This window comes from Amia ocellicauda, chromosome 9, assembly GCF_036373705.1.
Source record: "Amia ocellicauda isolate fAmiCal2 chromosome 9, fAmiCal2.hap1, whole genome shotgun sequence".
NCBI classification, from domain to species: Eukaryota; Metazoa; Chordata; class Actinopteri; order Amiiformes; family Amiidae; genus Amia; species Amia ocellicauda.
Window position 1 is genome coordinate 14,304,525 of NC_089858.1, and position 15,524 is coordinate 14,320,048.

At 48.6% G+C, this 15,524-nt stretch overlaps 1 protein-coding gene across 1 annotated transcript; it reads left to right on the forward strand.

Annotated features, from left to right (window-relative positions):
* Positions 1–8,004: 8,004 nt before the first annotated feature.
* LOC136758733 (uncharacterized) lies at positions 8,005–10,567 on the forward strand. The gene is made up of 2 exons (XM_066713338.1): positions 8,005–8,316; positions 8,465–10,567. Exon 2 carries the CDS (start codon positions 8,614–8,616, stop codon positions 8,992–8,994), a length of 381 nt encoding a protein of 126 aa, XP_066569435.1. The 5' UTR covers positions 8,005–8,316; positions 8,465–8,613; the 3' UTR covers positions 8,995–10,567.
* The last annotated feature ends 4,957 nt before the right edge of the window (positions 10,568–15,524 follow it).

Here is a 15,524-nt window from a genome sequence, read left to right on the forward strand (position 1 = left end):
TCAGTGGCTGACTGTGAGCAGCCTGTGGGCTGCACTTCCTTCCTCTCTCTCCCTCACTAGCTCTCTCTCTCTCTCTCTCACACTTGCTCTCTCTCTTTCAGCAGCAGGGGGTCACCTCTCAGCTCCAACCTGCAGCACACAACCCCCCTCCCCATCCTCCTCCTGAGCTCTTAATGAAAACACACTTCAGCCTGAGAGCACCGTAAACCAGAGCACTGTTCTGTGCATGTGTGTGTGAGAATGTGTGTGTGTGTGTGTGTGTGTGAGAGAGTGTGAGGGGTGTGTGTTGTAGAGTTATATTCTGTGGCTGTCTGCTGTGTATCTATGTGTGTGTCTGTCTCGGACACTGACCAAATAACACCCATCACATCCTCTTTTTTGTGTGGCTCAGTGGGGTGCATCATTTAGCAATTTTGAGTGTTATTGCAAAAAATAACAAATGTTATATTATATTAAATTAAAATTATTTGAACACTGAAATTGTAACCCTGTCAGTTACAATAATGTTATAAAAAATATAACTATTTAAAAATAATATTTACAATAGTATCAATATACAAGAAGATAAACTATTCGAAATTCCAAGCTTGGTTCATGTTGTGATGCAATAAATCCAGCTGCGTGAGCAAAGGTGAGAGGGGTAATAAGTGAGAGGAGACTGCATGGCAGCCCAGAGGGGCTCTGTGCCAGGCAGGAGTCCAGCTCCAGGGTGGGGTAGGCGCAGCCTGTACCAGGGACAGCACAGTACAGCTGGGCAACTCCAGCACACTGGCACCTGGCAGAACTTGTAACCACTCCTGCTCATGTAACTCAAATCTGGCCCACTGGCGCTGTTTGTCAGTGGTTTGTCCGGCATGGGGGGTTGAGGGAGCATCCCCCCCAAGGGAATACTCTGCACTAGCAAACTGGCAAAGAGGACACACGCCTCTCTCTGACCAACTGCCTGCAGACTGGTAGAGAAGGGGTGTGGAGGTGTGTGGGGCGAATACAGGAATGTATGGAGACATGCAGAGAGAGAGCGAGAGATAGAGGGAGAGCTTGCTGCATACTCCCACACTCAATCACACACACACACACACTCCCATTCATTCACACACTCAATGCACACACAGATGGACACAGAGACAGACACACCGACTGAAGGCATGAATAGCCATTGCTCAGGCCAGTGTCACACTCTCGGTCACGCACATGCAGCTTTGACACACAGCTGTTACTGGCAACACTTGGTTTCCTCCTTGAAATTCCTCAGACAGCCTCTGCTCACACTCTCTGTTTACCTTTAATTACAGCACCAGGGACAGAATCAGCGAGCCATTGTTTGCACTGCCCTGTGTCCAGCATCAGCCAGTGAGCTACAGACTAGGCTGAAGGGAGGCCGGAGGAGGGAGCACGGGACACTGTCAGGTACTGAATATAAGCAAATAACACAAAACTGCTCATGCATCCCCTTAGATAGGAGCACAGCTGGACTTAACTGCAGTATGTGACTTCAGCCCTGACCGGGCGAGCTCACATCACTACTGCAATCCTCAGCACTAAACAGGACTGGACACACACAGATAAGTCAGGTGCAAGGAAACTCAGAATTGAGGCTGGAGGAAGAACTACAGCAGGATTAGGGTTTGGAAGCGTGCAGTGTCAGCCCACTCATCCCATGTGGAACAAGCACATATCTTTAATATAGGTTACAAAGGTGGAATTCTTATATATTTCATGCACCACAATTGCAGCCTTTTCTGTATATTTAAAATATACAGGATGTATTTTAATTATGTTTTAGTCTGTGAGTGAGAACCACGTCTGCAGCCCTCTGTGCCCAGTGCTTATTAATGTGCTCCTTTCCCTTGTATTTGCAGGCCTACAGCCATGTCTTCCTGGTGACAGTTGGCATAACTGCATGTGAGAGCGGCAGAGAGAGCTGCGCGGTGAAGGATAAACAATTTGACAGCCAGAGCGTGCCGGCTGAGCGAGTCTGCGCCCACCGGGCTGGATGTGCTCCTCCTCTCCCTCTCTTGCAGGGAGACTCGACCTTATTCTGCCAAGGCTCGGGTCTGAAGGCAATGTGCCCATGGACTGGACGGCTCTCCGGCACGGGAAGCAGCTGCAGGGGAGAGCGTGCAGTGGGCCACGGCAGAGCGGGGCTGACATCACAGCAGGGGCGAAGACCCAGACCGTACACTGTGAGAGGAGAAGCCTGTGGAAGCAGCTGTTCTGGATGCAGCCCTGCAGATGCGCGGCGGCTCAGAGCTGAGCGCTGGTTCTAGTCAGGCCACAGCATCAGCCAGGGGACATGACAGCGACTGAGATGCAGCTCCTGGTTTTATTGTGAACTCAGCAGGCTCACGGCACGTTCCTCATTAGTGTCATTATTTTATCAAGGGCTATTATCTTTTCCATATCCTTGTTCTCGTCCCTTCCTCTCTCTCTCTCTCTCCCTGCCTCCCTCCCTCCTCTCCTCTCCTCTCCTCTATCTCTCCCTCCCTCCTCTCCTCTCCTCTCTCTGCAGCATCAACATGAGCAGCCACTTCAAACAGAGCTTACATAACCGAATCCAAGCCCAATGCATCCTTGGATTTTGCTGATGACACAGATAAACTCTGAGACACACAAACACAAACATTGCCTCTCAGCAAATCAGGTCAGGGGGAAGTGGATTCCTCATCCTTTATTTATCAAAGCAGGCCTGTGTTCTCCACCACACCCCATCCCCCCTTCCCCCCAGCTGCATGTATCACCACACCTCCCCCCCCCCACCCCCAACAACGACATGCAGGGTAGACCACTGTTAGCCCAAAGGTCAGGCTGCTGCCCAGCTTGTGTTTGATGTGCCAACTGGCTTTACGGCACTGACCAGCTTAAAGACTGGGAATTAAAATACATTTCCACAGAGAGGTTTTTCTAAAAAATAAAGTCACTACAACCATAAATACAATTGTCAATATTAGTGCATCTCGACACAAACTGGAGCACTATAATGCAGATCCCAAACAGAGACACCAGCCTGCCAACCTCTCTGCCAAAGAGGGTAAAACTCAGAGCACAGCCAGACCCTTAAGTCTGCAGTGCAGGCCCCTGTGACACTCGGGTGATGATGGTGGGCCTTTGCAAGTGCCACTCCTGTCTCCCGAGCACAGGAGAAGGCACAGAAGTTGATGTATACAGTGAGCGAGTTAGAAAAACAGCCCACCTGCCAAACCCTCCCCCCAAAAAACACACATGAGTTATTTCTGCACAGCGCTGGTTAAAGGCCAATGCATTCTTCTCTGACAGCTCTGTGTGCTTCTGAAAGCTGCACACTGACAGGTTTTCATCAGCCTCATCTCTGAGCCAGCTGATAATCTGGGGGGGTGGTGGGGGGGGAGAACCTGAAATATTTCAGCCAGCAACATTCCTTCAAACGGCCCCTGGAAGCCTCCCTGCCTCTCTCCACGGTGTGTAAAGTTCTGACCCCTGTCTGGACTGTAGGCGTGGCAGTGGGTGTGATGTGGTTTTCTCACTGAAAATCAGACAGAGGAAGTTTGTCAGATTGCACTTTTTTAATTCTGTAATAATCACATTGGATAAAAGCTCTGATGGGGGTGGTGACATGTTTCTTTCGCCCCCTCACTCTCCGGTTTCCTCGTTCCCACCGTCCCTGGCTGGGAGACTCTTTTACTAATAACACAGACATGCTGCACTCAGACTTTATCTCATGTTTAGTGGCCTGGCTTTGAACAGTCCTCTTCTTTGGAGCTCCAGGCACGTTTCATCAGGGGGGTGTCAGGGCATGGCCTGCAGGGGGCGCTGTCTCTTAGGGGAGCTGAGCTGGCAAAGTCAGTCTATGGCATTAACCCACCCCCTCAGAGACCCAGTGCATTGTGGGACTCTCTTTTTCACAGAGCAGCAGGTGGGGGACTGTCCCCTTCCTTCAAAGTCAATAGGTTTGTCTATGCAAGCTGGCTCTGAGCTCCTGGGCTGCAGGCTGTGAAACTGGGCAAGGGAGTAATTTAATGCTGTCTCCCCACAGGGAGGGTTATGTAACTGTGGGATTACATGGAGGCCTGCAGCCCAGTGCCAGTGTGGCCCTGTGGCTCCTCACGCTGCCAGCCTGGCCCTGCAGCCCCCGCCTGACACACACACAGGCAGGGTACCCTGACACACTGCTGCTTGAAGCTCAGTTCAGTGTTTCAGGATAGATCTGCATTCTCTGTACAGATGTCAGCAGAATTGAGTGGGGGTGGGTGGGGACTGAAATTGACGGTTAAGAAAGAAGGCAGAGATTATCACACAAAAAAACAAAGAAAATCAGAAGACGTGAGAGTGAGTGAGGGAGGCAGGGAAGGAGAGGGAGAGGGAGGTGGGAGGGGAGGTTGAATGAAGGTTGCATTAAACCAGCTCGAAGGGACTCGGTTACATAAGAGCTGCTGCCGAAGCCGCAGTGAGCTGCCATTCACGAATACTAATGTGGGAGGAGTACTGGAGCATAGACAGGGCACTAGGGCTGTCACAGCCGGACCCCCACTGCCGTGCCAGCCCCCACTACAGCCCCACAGCGCCCTCCGCAGGCTTCTGTGGGAAATGCCCAGAGGACTGGGAGCCTGTGGGAGAGGACTGTTGCAGTGCAGACAGGGCAGCAGGCCTTGTTGTAGGAGCTGCGCAGTTAGCGTGCCATGCTGCATTACTCGCCGTCTGCACCTCTCCGTCTGGTGGTATTTGTTTATTTGGCCGTTTGATTTCCCTGTTTGAAGCCACATCTTCAATGAAACAGCTCAATAAGGGCAGCTGCACAGAAGACTCAGTGAATCAAAAGCTCTTTCATATTTTCACTAGAGTACCAGTGGTGTGCAGCACAGCTCCCTGTTCCTCCCCAAGCCAGAGGCTGTGTAAACTGGGCCTGCAGGCGGCACATGCAGGAGGGGGTGGTATCATCTGGCTTTGTAACACTGAATAATGGGAGCTCAGTCTGTGAGCACAGGACATTCAGCCTAGTCACTGGCCCCTGCCCAGTAGCAGGTACCAGTTGGGCTGGGCCAGTACTGCAGAGTCGCTGCCTGTTGGGTGAAGCTGTAAGCGGTCTTAATCCCCCCAGTCAGGAACACAACCACTCTATAAACACTGGAGGATTTGACACAGTGGGTACAGTTATGTGAGGGGTGGAAAGTATGCATTTGGCACACACTAGAGTCACTGTCTTCTGAGAGCACTAAGCATAGTTTCTGCTCCACTACGCCACCTAGTGATTATAATGAGCAATAGGCCTCAATATCCACCAACTCTCTGTTTATCATTAAAGCAACAATCCTCTTACATGGAAGACACAGAACACCAACTAGAGTATACAATGGGTTTATTTGGTAGTACAAGTCCAGAGAAGTTAAAAAAAAAAAGTTAAAGAAAGTGTCCAAAATGTCTCCAGGGCACCTTCAGCTAAACTGAATCTTTGCCACTCCCAATGCCTAAAAACAAATAAAGCACAAAGGAGCAACAGGATTATATCAACCAGGCTTCATGAAACTAACTGAAAAGACAAAACTCTACTACCTCGCGCTCATTTAGCATATTCTAGGATTCTTGGGAGAATGTTTTTGGGATGGTGGACTTGGCTTCATTGCTTATTAGCTAAGTTGTTGCACCAGTTTTTTCTTTAACAGAATGTGCAATCAATTAAAGAAAAAACTGGTGCAACAACACAGTGGGTCAAGTTACACAGTACAGAGCAGATTCTACTAGATAGATGTGGTACGCAACATCATGCAATAAATGACACAGGGAAGGAAATTACAAAACACAACTCTTGGTGCAGAAGGACAGACCACTGAGGCTGAACAGCAAATGGAGAACAGAAGGCATGAGAAGAAGCGGATACGGCACGGAGAGCCCATACCTCAAGGAATGAGACCTGACCAGCCTGACCGCATAATCGCCCACAGACCCTCCCTGGTTCTCACACTCTCAGCTAGACCTGCTGGACTCCTCAACGTGCGCCGTTCCTCAGACGACAGCACCAACACAGCTCACCAGTCAAAGTGTTGTTGCATCGGGTCATTTTGCATTGGTGTCCCTAACTTGGCATGGAATCACGTTCGCAAGATTCAGTGACTCTGTATATCACAGTGTTGCTAACCTCCTGTCAGAATCACTCTCTCACACACACACACACACAGTCACACATTCACAAACTCACACACACTGGTCTCCTGCAGCCTGCGGCCAAATGTTCTGCTTTGTCTTCCCTTTCCCTACAGCAGTGCAAGGGGTGCGGGACTGGCAGATATCTGAGAGTCACAACAGGTCCTCAGGATATAACAGGCCCGGCTCCATTGTGAGAGGGGCAAGAAACATTACCAGCAGCTGCAACAAGAATTTCCTGTAAAATCTCAGGAATTTCTAGATAAGCAGCATTCTGTACACAATTCAAAAAACACAACCACAACGACAGATTTCCTCATGACGCACTACAAGTGATTTCTGGGCTCTGAGAGCGGCGCACTTTTTTCCCAGGGGGTGCACACACGTTTTTAATAGAGGGGAGATGTGTGATCCTTCTATTTTTCAGATGCCCCCTTTTGTATATTCAAAATATATGGGATGTATGTGAAATATATTTTAGTCTATAAACCATTTATTTCTTTTAAAGGTATAAATATGTATGGCACAAGATGCACAGGCATCTCGGGGGCGGGGAGACACAGCACTCACTGTCTCTACAAAATAACTTTTAATTATGAGAAAAAGCATGAGGCTGAACCTGTGGGCTCCCTCTGGACTGTGTCTACCTTTTCCCTTTCCTGACCCTTCCCCTCCCAAACATCATCATGGCAACAAATGCCTTCAAACAAGGGTGGCTTTCATTAGTTCTGTCAGATATACAAGCCCATGTCCTACAGGAGAGCTCACAGCCATTCCATAGCCAAAGAAAACCAAGGGCCAAGCTCCCCAAGAGGACAGCAGCAGCACTGAAACACTGAGTGTGGCAAAGTTGCAGTAAGAGACGCAGTTCAGATCCGGGGAGACCGGGAGCCTGTGATCACACACGGTGTCTACAGAAGGAATGTCTCTGCCAGGGGCGGAGCCGTGCCTGTAGGACTGAGGAATGTGCTCTAATTGAGCGAAGGTCAAAGTCTATCTGTCATCAGTGATGCATTTCTCAGTCGATACCCACACAGGCCATTATGTGGGAATTCCTGTTACTTCTCTTTGTTCTTGTCTAAACTGATTCACACGTTGAGTCCATGAGAGTTAAAAATAGGGCGCAGAGTGTTTATTTGCAGCCGCTCCCTCGGACAGCGAGGCGGTCTCGGTCAATGCCGACACTGTGGCCGGAGCACAGGGCACAACCTGTGGCCACACCACCATGGGCTGCGGAGGGCTGAAGCCATGAGGAGGAGGGAGGGATCGTCTCCAGGCAAGGGTTTAAACCAGCAGGTTAATTCTACCGGTTTGCTTCAGTCAAAACCTGAATAGAGTCAGAAGCCCCTGGAGGTGTCGTGTCAGATGCCTCCACCCAGTGTTAACCCTTTCACTGATAAATGCCTCACTGACACACAGACACTACATGACTTACTACACCTGTGCGTTTACCTGGAATACCTGAGCACAGAGTTCAGCAGTAGCTTACAGGCTCTGAGATCAGGCATAATTTAGTGTTAATAAAATCACCTCCTGTGCTCATAATGGCCCTTGTGGTGGCACCGTGTTCGTCTGTTTACTCTGCAAACAGAGAAGAGAAGGCGTGAGAAGAAGCACAAAGTTATCTTCTGTGGTGTGAGGCAGTGCAGAGCGGTTCCGGCTTAAAGGATAGTCAACAGGAGATGAGTTTAACACGAAGAGCTGTTTGCTTCTTTCATGAAGGTGGTGTAAATGTCATAGTGGAAAATAATGTGTGACTGTGACAAAGAGGGTGTGTGACACTGGCGAGAGAGGGAAAGAGGGAGAGAGAGAGAGGGGGATGTGGCTGCAGTACCTGTGGGAAGGCTGCAGTTCTGCATTCCAGCGCTGACACAGCAGGGGGCCGACCCCAGCCTCGGACCCGCCCAGGGGAATCCGACTCTCAGTCAAAACACCTGAAGCCTCAGTCCGCCCCGCAGAGCAGAGATGTTCAGCGAGCAGAGAGCACAGGTATGCTCCCGCAGCTAGCACACAGATGACACCTGCACACAACAAGTAGACTGTCACTGCCAGGGGAGACGCATTATTTTTTACAAAGCAGTAACCGAGAATCTCAGAGCTGAGGCTTGAGGAGGACCGCCGATTCTGTACCGCAGAGCAGGAGAGGGGCTGTGTTTCAACCCAGAGTCGCTCTAAGGGATCCAGCCTGTTTGCTGAGGGTGGAGGGTAAGTAAATACACACTTCTGTGCTCTTGACTTCAGGGAAATACTTAGTAAGCCTGCATCTTTAATAAGGAAACAAAATCAAAAAGCAAACTTTTTTTATAGCTGAGTCACTGGCCTGGTTTGTAATCCAGAAAATCTAACCTTTCAGGGGATTGATGCGATAATAGACAAGTACTTCAGAGAGAGAGAGAGAGAGAGAGAGAGAGAGAGGAAATCCAAGGCCTACACAAAGCAGCTCCAGCCCAGAGGGAGGCGAGTGAGAGAGCTGTGTCCGGCTGCTGTTCCTGCACCCGTGTTATGAACTGCCTGCGTGGGGAGATGGACGGTATCTCTCTGGACAACCCGTACGGCGATGTGATCATCCCCCGCGCCCGGCTCAGGACCACGTCAGAGGACAACTCTGCTGCCGGTGACTCCAGCACCATCATCACCAACCCACTGGCCCTCAACACCACCTTGTACCAATCACACAATGACCGCAACTCTGCACTCAACCCTTATGGCAACTTCCACCCACATGGCTCTCAGGTGCCGCACACCATGCCGGTGTACACCGTGGACACCAAGAACCCACCGCCCTATGAGCTGCAGATGCCCAGCTACACCGTCAAGGAGGACCCGGAGGAGGTCACCCGGAGGTGCTGTGCCAGCTGCCGCTCCTGCAGGAGGAAGAAGTGAGTGGTGTGTGTTTAACAAAAGTGAGAAAGAGAGAGACCCTGGGCTCACAGCCACACACTCAGCACAGACTGCTGCCTCCTTTCCTTTTCCTGCTTGCAGCACCGTAGGGCTCTCCCACACACTGCTCGTTGTGCCACTCCACTCCAATCCACTTTTGTTCCAGACCTGTGTTTCCTGTGACTGAGCAGCAGGGCACATTGTGTGGGGTCAGCACCGTTGTTTCAGAACTCAGAGCTGCTGTGGAATTACCCTGCGGGCCCAGGACCGGCGGCCCTGTACATCCAATCTCTCCAGCCGCTTCACCCACCCTGTACTGCGAGAGTCAGGACTGTGAGCAATCACACGGGCTTGTGAGACAAACACCAGAGTTCAGCTGGCTGATCTGTTTCCTCCATGTTGCAGTGATCGGTTATGTATGTCCAGTACTGATGGTATTTGAGATGCACTTTGCTCTATTTATATGACTCTGTCATGAACTGACTTCTCCCACAGGTTCGTGTGGTACCGCATTTGTATTGTTTTGCTTTGTATATCACCAGTATTTTTGTTTTTAAAATTCAGTTTTTGTGTCTAACCTCCTCGTGACAAGGTGTGCAAATTGTAAAAGCCAGCATTAGGTCCAGGAAAAATTACATTGAATTGAAAAGGTTTCCCAAAAGCTCTGTGTGGCGCTGTAAAGCTGGGGGGACTAGTGGACAGTGCAGGTTTACTGCAGTGAAGGTAACAGACTCATCAGTACAGGGGGTCTGGATACTGCCCCTAGCCGTCCCTGCCCGGCCACACAGTCCTGTTAATTTGCACATTAAAAGGATCTTAACTGCTGACCCGGCTGTATCTTTGCTATTGTCCAGTCTGTGTCTGTGAGTCTACTGCACAGGACTTGGGGGGACAGTGTTTAACAGTGTTTGATAATGGTCAACAGTGACAGTCACAGAGAGGGCCGTCTCAGACCCAGGGTTTTCAGGCAAGGGGCGCGACTTCCGCTCAGGTTTTGATCAGAGGCTGCTTCACAGAGGGTGGAGGAGGGGAGCTGTGCAGGCGTTCACCAGGGCACAGCAAGACACCCTGACAGGAACAGCAACACCCCGGCCAGCTCAGTCTAGCGGCACTTCCTGCTTTTGAGCTGCCAGAGGAAACAAGGAACCAAACTGCAAAACAAGACCTCTCCAAGACAATAGCTCATTAATGACATCACCTTTTTGATATGAAAGGCCAAACAAACTGGTTTCAATGGTTACGAGTGAGCGGATCCATTCTTGTAAACGTTTTGCTGTTTGCATTGGGGGCAGATCTGTGTACGCAGTGATGTATGTCAGCCATCCAGTCAAGCAAGTCTTCATGGAGAGTAGAACAAAAACACCAGGCACATTGTGGGAAATTATAATGCTAATAAACAGGTTTTTCCACTGTGTTGCACAATCATGTCAGAAGAATGGTATTGCTAGAGGAATCTTGCAGTAGTAAAGTCACCTCTGAGAGACTGTACTTTTCTTCTGTACAGCATGTTACATAAATTGTATTGCAATTTGTATTTTTTTAAACTATAAATTAAAGCAAACTGTTGATAATCATGGACTGTGGTAGGAAGAGTTTTATGAATTGTTTACAGAAAAATTGATTTACCGTCAAGGGAGTTTCAGCATCTTTTGCAAACAAATTCAGGTTCAGACTCCCGCGCCTTCTGAGATTAAAGAGCTGCTGTGTGTTTGCAATCGATAAACCTCCTCGTTGGTATGGTCTTCATTACGGTCTCTACGGGGCTCTGTGACTCAAGATACTGTCCATCTAAGCTTCACATTTCTGATGCTTTGCAAACTTCTGTCCTGGACTGACAGCAGGGTCCCTCTGTGTATGATGTTAAACGGGACTTAACAAGCATTTATTCTGAATAAAGGACACCAGCAGCTCCTATGAAAGCTCTGTCTGCAGGTCAGTCCAGGACTGTCAGGACTGCAGGACAATCAATATATCTTAAGTTATTGGAATTATCTGTGCGGACATGGCCATTATCTTTAAGGGACAAAACATGTCATTTTTTTCCGACCCACAAAATAAATTTCTTAAGAACGAAGACATATTTTGTGAAAGGCTCATGTTGTTGTAATTTTGTAATGGAATAAATATAATGTGCACCTTAAATAATAATACAAATAAGGTGAATGTGGGATATATTTTCAGAGCACTGTGAAAGACAGTTTTCCTATGAAGCTATGGTGGGTGGAAAATGTGCTACTCAGAAATGCTTTTGAAATATGCCATGTGACTTAAAATGACTGTGTGCACAATCCAAGATATGATTTCAGGTCTAAGATAAAACAAACAAACACACACAAAACTGCAAGGAGAGAAGCGGGACTGTATCGAGGTCGAAGGGCGGGCCGTTACTGGCCGGATCTGTACACAAGCTGGCCCTGGCACACCAAGGTCACCACTGAAGTCTCCCACAGCCAGGCTGATCTGACGGGTTCTGCATGTCAATCTTGGTGTGGCTGCAGGTGTGAATTGGTTCTTATCTATGGATAATATTACTGCCCCTGTATAATACAGTGTGTACTGTAAACACAGTTTTGGTCACAACTGGAGGTCAACTGGAGCACCAGAAGCAGGGAGAGAACTCTCAGGTGCATGTAGTTCCCTTTTCTTGCCCTAGACCAGGGGTTCCCAATGTCTGGTGATGGAGGGCCAATTTCCGGAGGTTGCATGGGATGGGGAGCCGTAGTAGAAGATTAACCACTGATGAAAACGAAACCTTTTTATTTCCTATACATTTCTGTTAGGGAACATTTACTTTAACTGTTGTTATTATTTCCCCCCAAATTACATTGTGCAATTTGTAACAGAAAATGTTCTGAAAGTGTGAAAATACAGTAAAGGTTCAGAAAAGGGGTGGTTGAAGTTTGGCTTTGGGGGGGCTGCACCAAACATCCTCGAGGGCCGCATTTGGCCCCCGGGCCACACTTTGGGAACCCCTGCTCTAGACAAAAGGGCTGAAGCCAGGCAGTGCTGCTCGTGGGGTATTTGTTCTGCAGAGCGTGTGTTTGCTCTGACGGCGTGACTCACGAGTTGTTCCACAGCGGAGAGGGCATTTGCACCATGGCTGCCCTACCTGCTTCCCAAACACGGCTGATTGCTGTCCCCTGACTCACCTTGGCTGCCCCACCATGGAAACACAGGCCTCAGTCCACCCCTTAGAGTGACACACAGCTAGGCAGGTCTCTCACAGCTCGTTGACAGGTGATTGTGGGGTGCGATGGTGGGGGTGGGCTCTTTGAGAAGAACAAAAGTATCCTTAAGGGCAGAAAATGCTCCATCCATTCCACGAACACGGGCAGGCCTACACAGCTGCCTCCACTAAGACCCTATTCCAATTTGAGATTTAGGCCGGCCCTGGGCCTGGTCAAAACTAGTCCCGCTTTTTGACCCGGCCTAATGAATGCGCTGGGCCCTGTGTGACGCAACTCAAGCCAAGAGCCCAGAGACTCGAATGTGAGTCAAAGAGACGCTGCTTCGCCACCGCAGAATAAACACAGGCACCAAAACAGCTCACACACTGCATAAGACACACAGTATTGTCTATATTGTTTGAATGTCATATCAATCTATAGCCTTAAATGTACTGATACATTTCGCTAGCTCACATATTTATATATTTTAAAAAAGTATAGGCTAAGTAATGAGTTATAATGATGTAAACAGTTCAAACTACTAGGTCAATTAAAATAAGTGTGTAGCTGGTAAACTTGCTATTGTTTTTTCTTGTACTAAGTATGATTGAAGTCTGAAATTGAACAGTATGCATTTTACATGTGAAAATTGCATTGTGACCAGGTAAATTTATTCACTTATCAGAATTTTGCAATTAAATGACATAAATTTTACCGAAGCAGGTTTCCATTCAAATCAATGCATTTTAAAATGAGACCAGCTGTTTACTATAAAAACCGAATGCGTTTAGGCATCCTTTTTTGCCTGCATATGTGACGCACTTAGGCCTCCTAAAACCGCAAATGTGAGCGGGGTCTCTAAAAAAAGCCGGAATAAATTTGAGGCAGCCCAGGGCCAGCCTAATAAGTGTGAACGGGGTCCTAGTCACTCTGCTTGGGGACGCTCACTGGGAACCGGATGAACGCAGCAACTCCCTTCATTTGAAGTTTGAAACAAGAACAAATCCTGAACATGGATCTGCCCAGAAGGCACTGCAGGGCTCTTCCTGGGGAGAGCCGAGGCCTATGCACAGCTACACATGTCGACTTCAGCCCCCTCCCCTGGGTGTTCCTGGAGCCCAAGGGTGTTGCTTAGAGGGAGTCAATGTACCCGGGGAAGACTATGGGCCCCCATTTATTTCTTACACTGCATTACAATACATGCACATTCCTTTAAGAATAGGCAGAAATCACTGTAAGAGAGAAAATCTAAATATCCTGGGTTATATCTACCATCTTATCAAAATTAAGCTTTTGATTAATTACTTTTTTTGTAAAAGAGAAAAGAGTGAAGAAGGGTTTCGGGACTCAAGCACCCTGGGAAAACGAGCTGAAATGGGGGCAGGCAAGCTGCTGGGGTTGGCTGGGTGAGAGTGCCGGGGGAGGTCCAAAACCGATAAACAAACCCAGGTTGAAAAGACTCTCTGTTGGCTCAGCTTATCTAATCACAGTAGGAATCTGCCAATAAAACCACACCAGTCTATAAATAAATGGAAACAAAAGAAGTCACCTGTAACTGGCTTTCCTCTGTTCCACTCCCCTTGACAGCTTATGTTTGTCCATTTTCTCAGTGGTAAAGAAAGAAATATGATAAAAACTACAATAGAATGAACAAGAGTGTCATCAGTATTGGGACTCTGAGCCACACACCCCACTCGGGCAGCCAGCACCGTCGGCAAAGAGGAACGGTTTATTGAGCGACTTAACATCTCTTAAATCTTCCTTCAAGCCTCTGAGCTCTGCTGATACTAGGATGGAGAACCAGGAGCTAAGAGGCCAAGTACTGCGAACCCACCGACCCTGTCTGACTCTGGGCAGACTGGCATGCTGACGATGAACTGAGAACATGATCTTCCCTGAACATTACATGCTGTACTGATGGGGAACTGAGCACACTCCTTGACTACCACACCTGGTGCTGAGTACAGGAAACATGAATTAAAACCCTAAGATCAATTAAAATTCAATGAAGTGTCCTGAATTTGGAAGCATCCAGCTCGGTGTGCGTGCGAGGCACTTCCGTTGGCTGACACATTCGTAGATAAAGGGCTTATTATCACCTGGGAGCTAAGCCACACCGGTGTTTTCCATTTTTCACTGGAAGGATATTGTTGTGCCGTGAACCGTGGTGTGGAGGTATTTGCATGCAGGCGGTTGTGTGAGTCAGGGCTACAGATCCGCCAGGTTTTGCACAGTGAGACCTTTCAGAGGAGGAAGATAAACAGCTGACATTAGCTTCTCCTTGCTTTCAAACAGAAGTATGTTAAACACAGCAATAACATGTTTTATCCTCTCTGCGCTGGACCAGGGATAGAGTTACAGTTCCCACTAATCTTCCTTTACTGGTGCCTCTGTAAGCAAAAGGCTTACGTTTCTGTAACTGAGGCAGGCGCGGACACAACACAAACGCTTCCTTCTCGGACGCAGTAAACGCTTGCCTCTTGCACCATTCAGACATCTGAGGCCTGCGTGCCTGGTCTTGCCTGGTCTTGCCGGTGCAGAGAGAGCAGTGCATTATGTCCAGCCGGTCCTCTTTCTAAACCCCTGGGGTGTCAGCCTGACAAACAGTGACACTGATTAAAGTTTCCTTGGCAGCTAAAAATCAAGGCACTGCTTGTTCTGTTGTTCAGTACTCTTTGTCTGTGTCTCTCTCTTCAACCCCCCCCCCCCCACACACACACACTGTGAGCTGTGTCACCAGGAGAGAGGGCCGACACTGTGACATGGCCATACTGCTGCTCAATCACTCCATTGTAAGATTGTTTTTTTCTCCTGACCTAAAAACCCATATAGAGGAAATACTGAAAGATAAAAACTTTGCAAAGGTCTTTGCCCTCGACAGCTGCTCTGCAGGGTTGACTAAGGATTATTTCAATGAAGGAATTCAGCTCAGCAAGTCAACAGGAGCTGCTCCAGCACACAGCAGAGTGCCCCACACCGTTTGACAGCATTCAGAATACATTAATCACAGTGTATGTAGTAAGTGGGTGTACTGTGTGGGCCAGGGTAAAGTAAAGTGCTTCCTATGACACTGTTGCGTCTTACCACACCGTTGAGCAGCTGAGACAGGAATGCGGTGTAGGCTGGTCTGACTGGATCCTCCAGCAGCCACTGCCAGATCCCGTTCAGGGCTCAGATGTGCTGGGCCTGTGACGCGTACTGCTCCACTGCCATGGCAAGCCTGGCATCTGCGTGTTGTGAGGCGACAGGAAGGAGGAAATATAAATATTGTCAATCAGTGTATAAACAAACCTGGATTCTGCATGAGACCCATAGCTGTAATATGAGGTGTCTGAAAGTGGTAAAAACAGCAGCGGCTCAGTTGTA

Bases quoted from the DNA above. Each gene is read 5' to 3' on its own strand.
- LOC136758733 (XM_066713338.1), top strand. From the start codon at position 8,614: ATGAACTGCCTGCGTGGGGAGATGGACGGTATCTCTCTGGACAACCCG.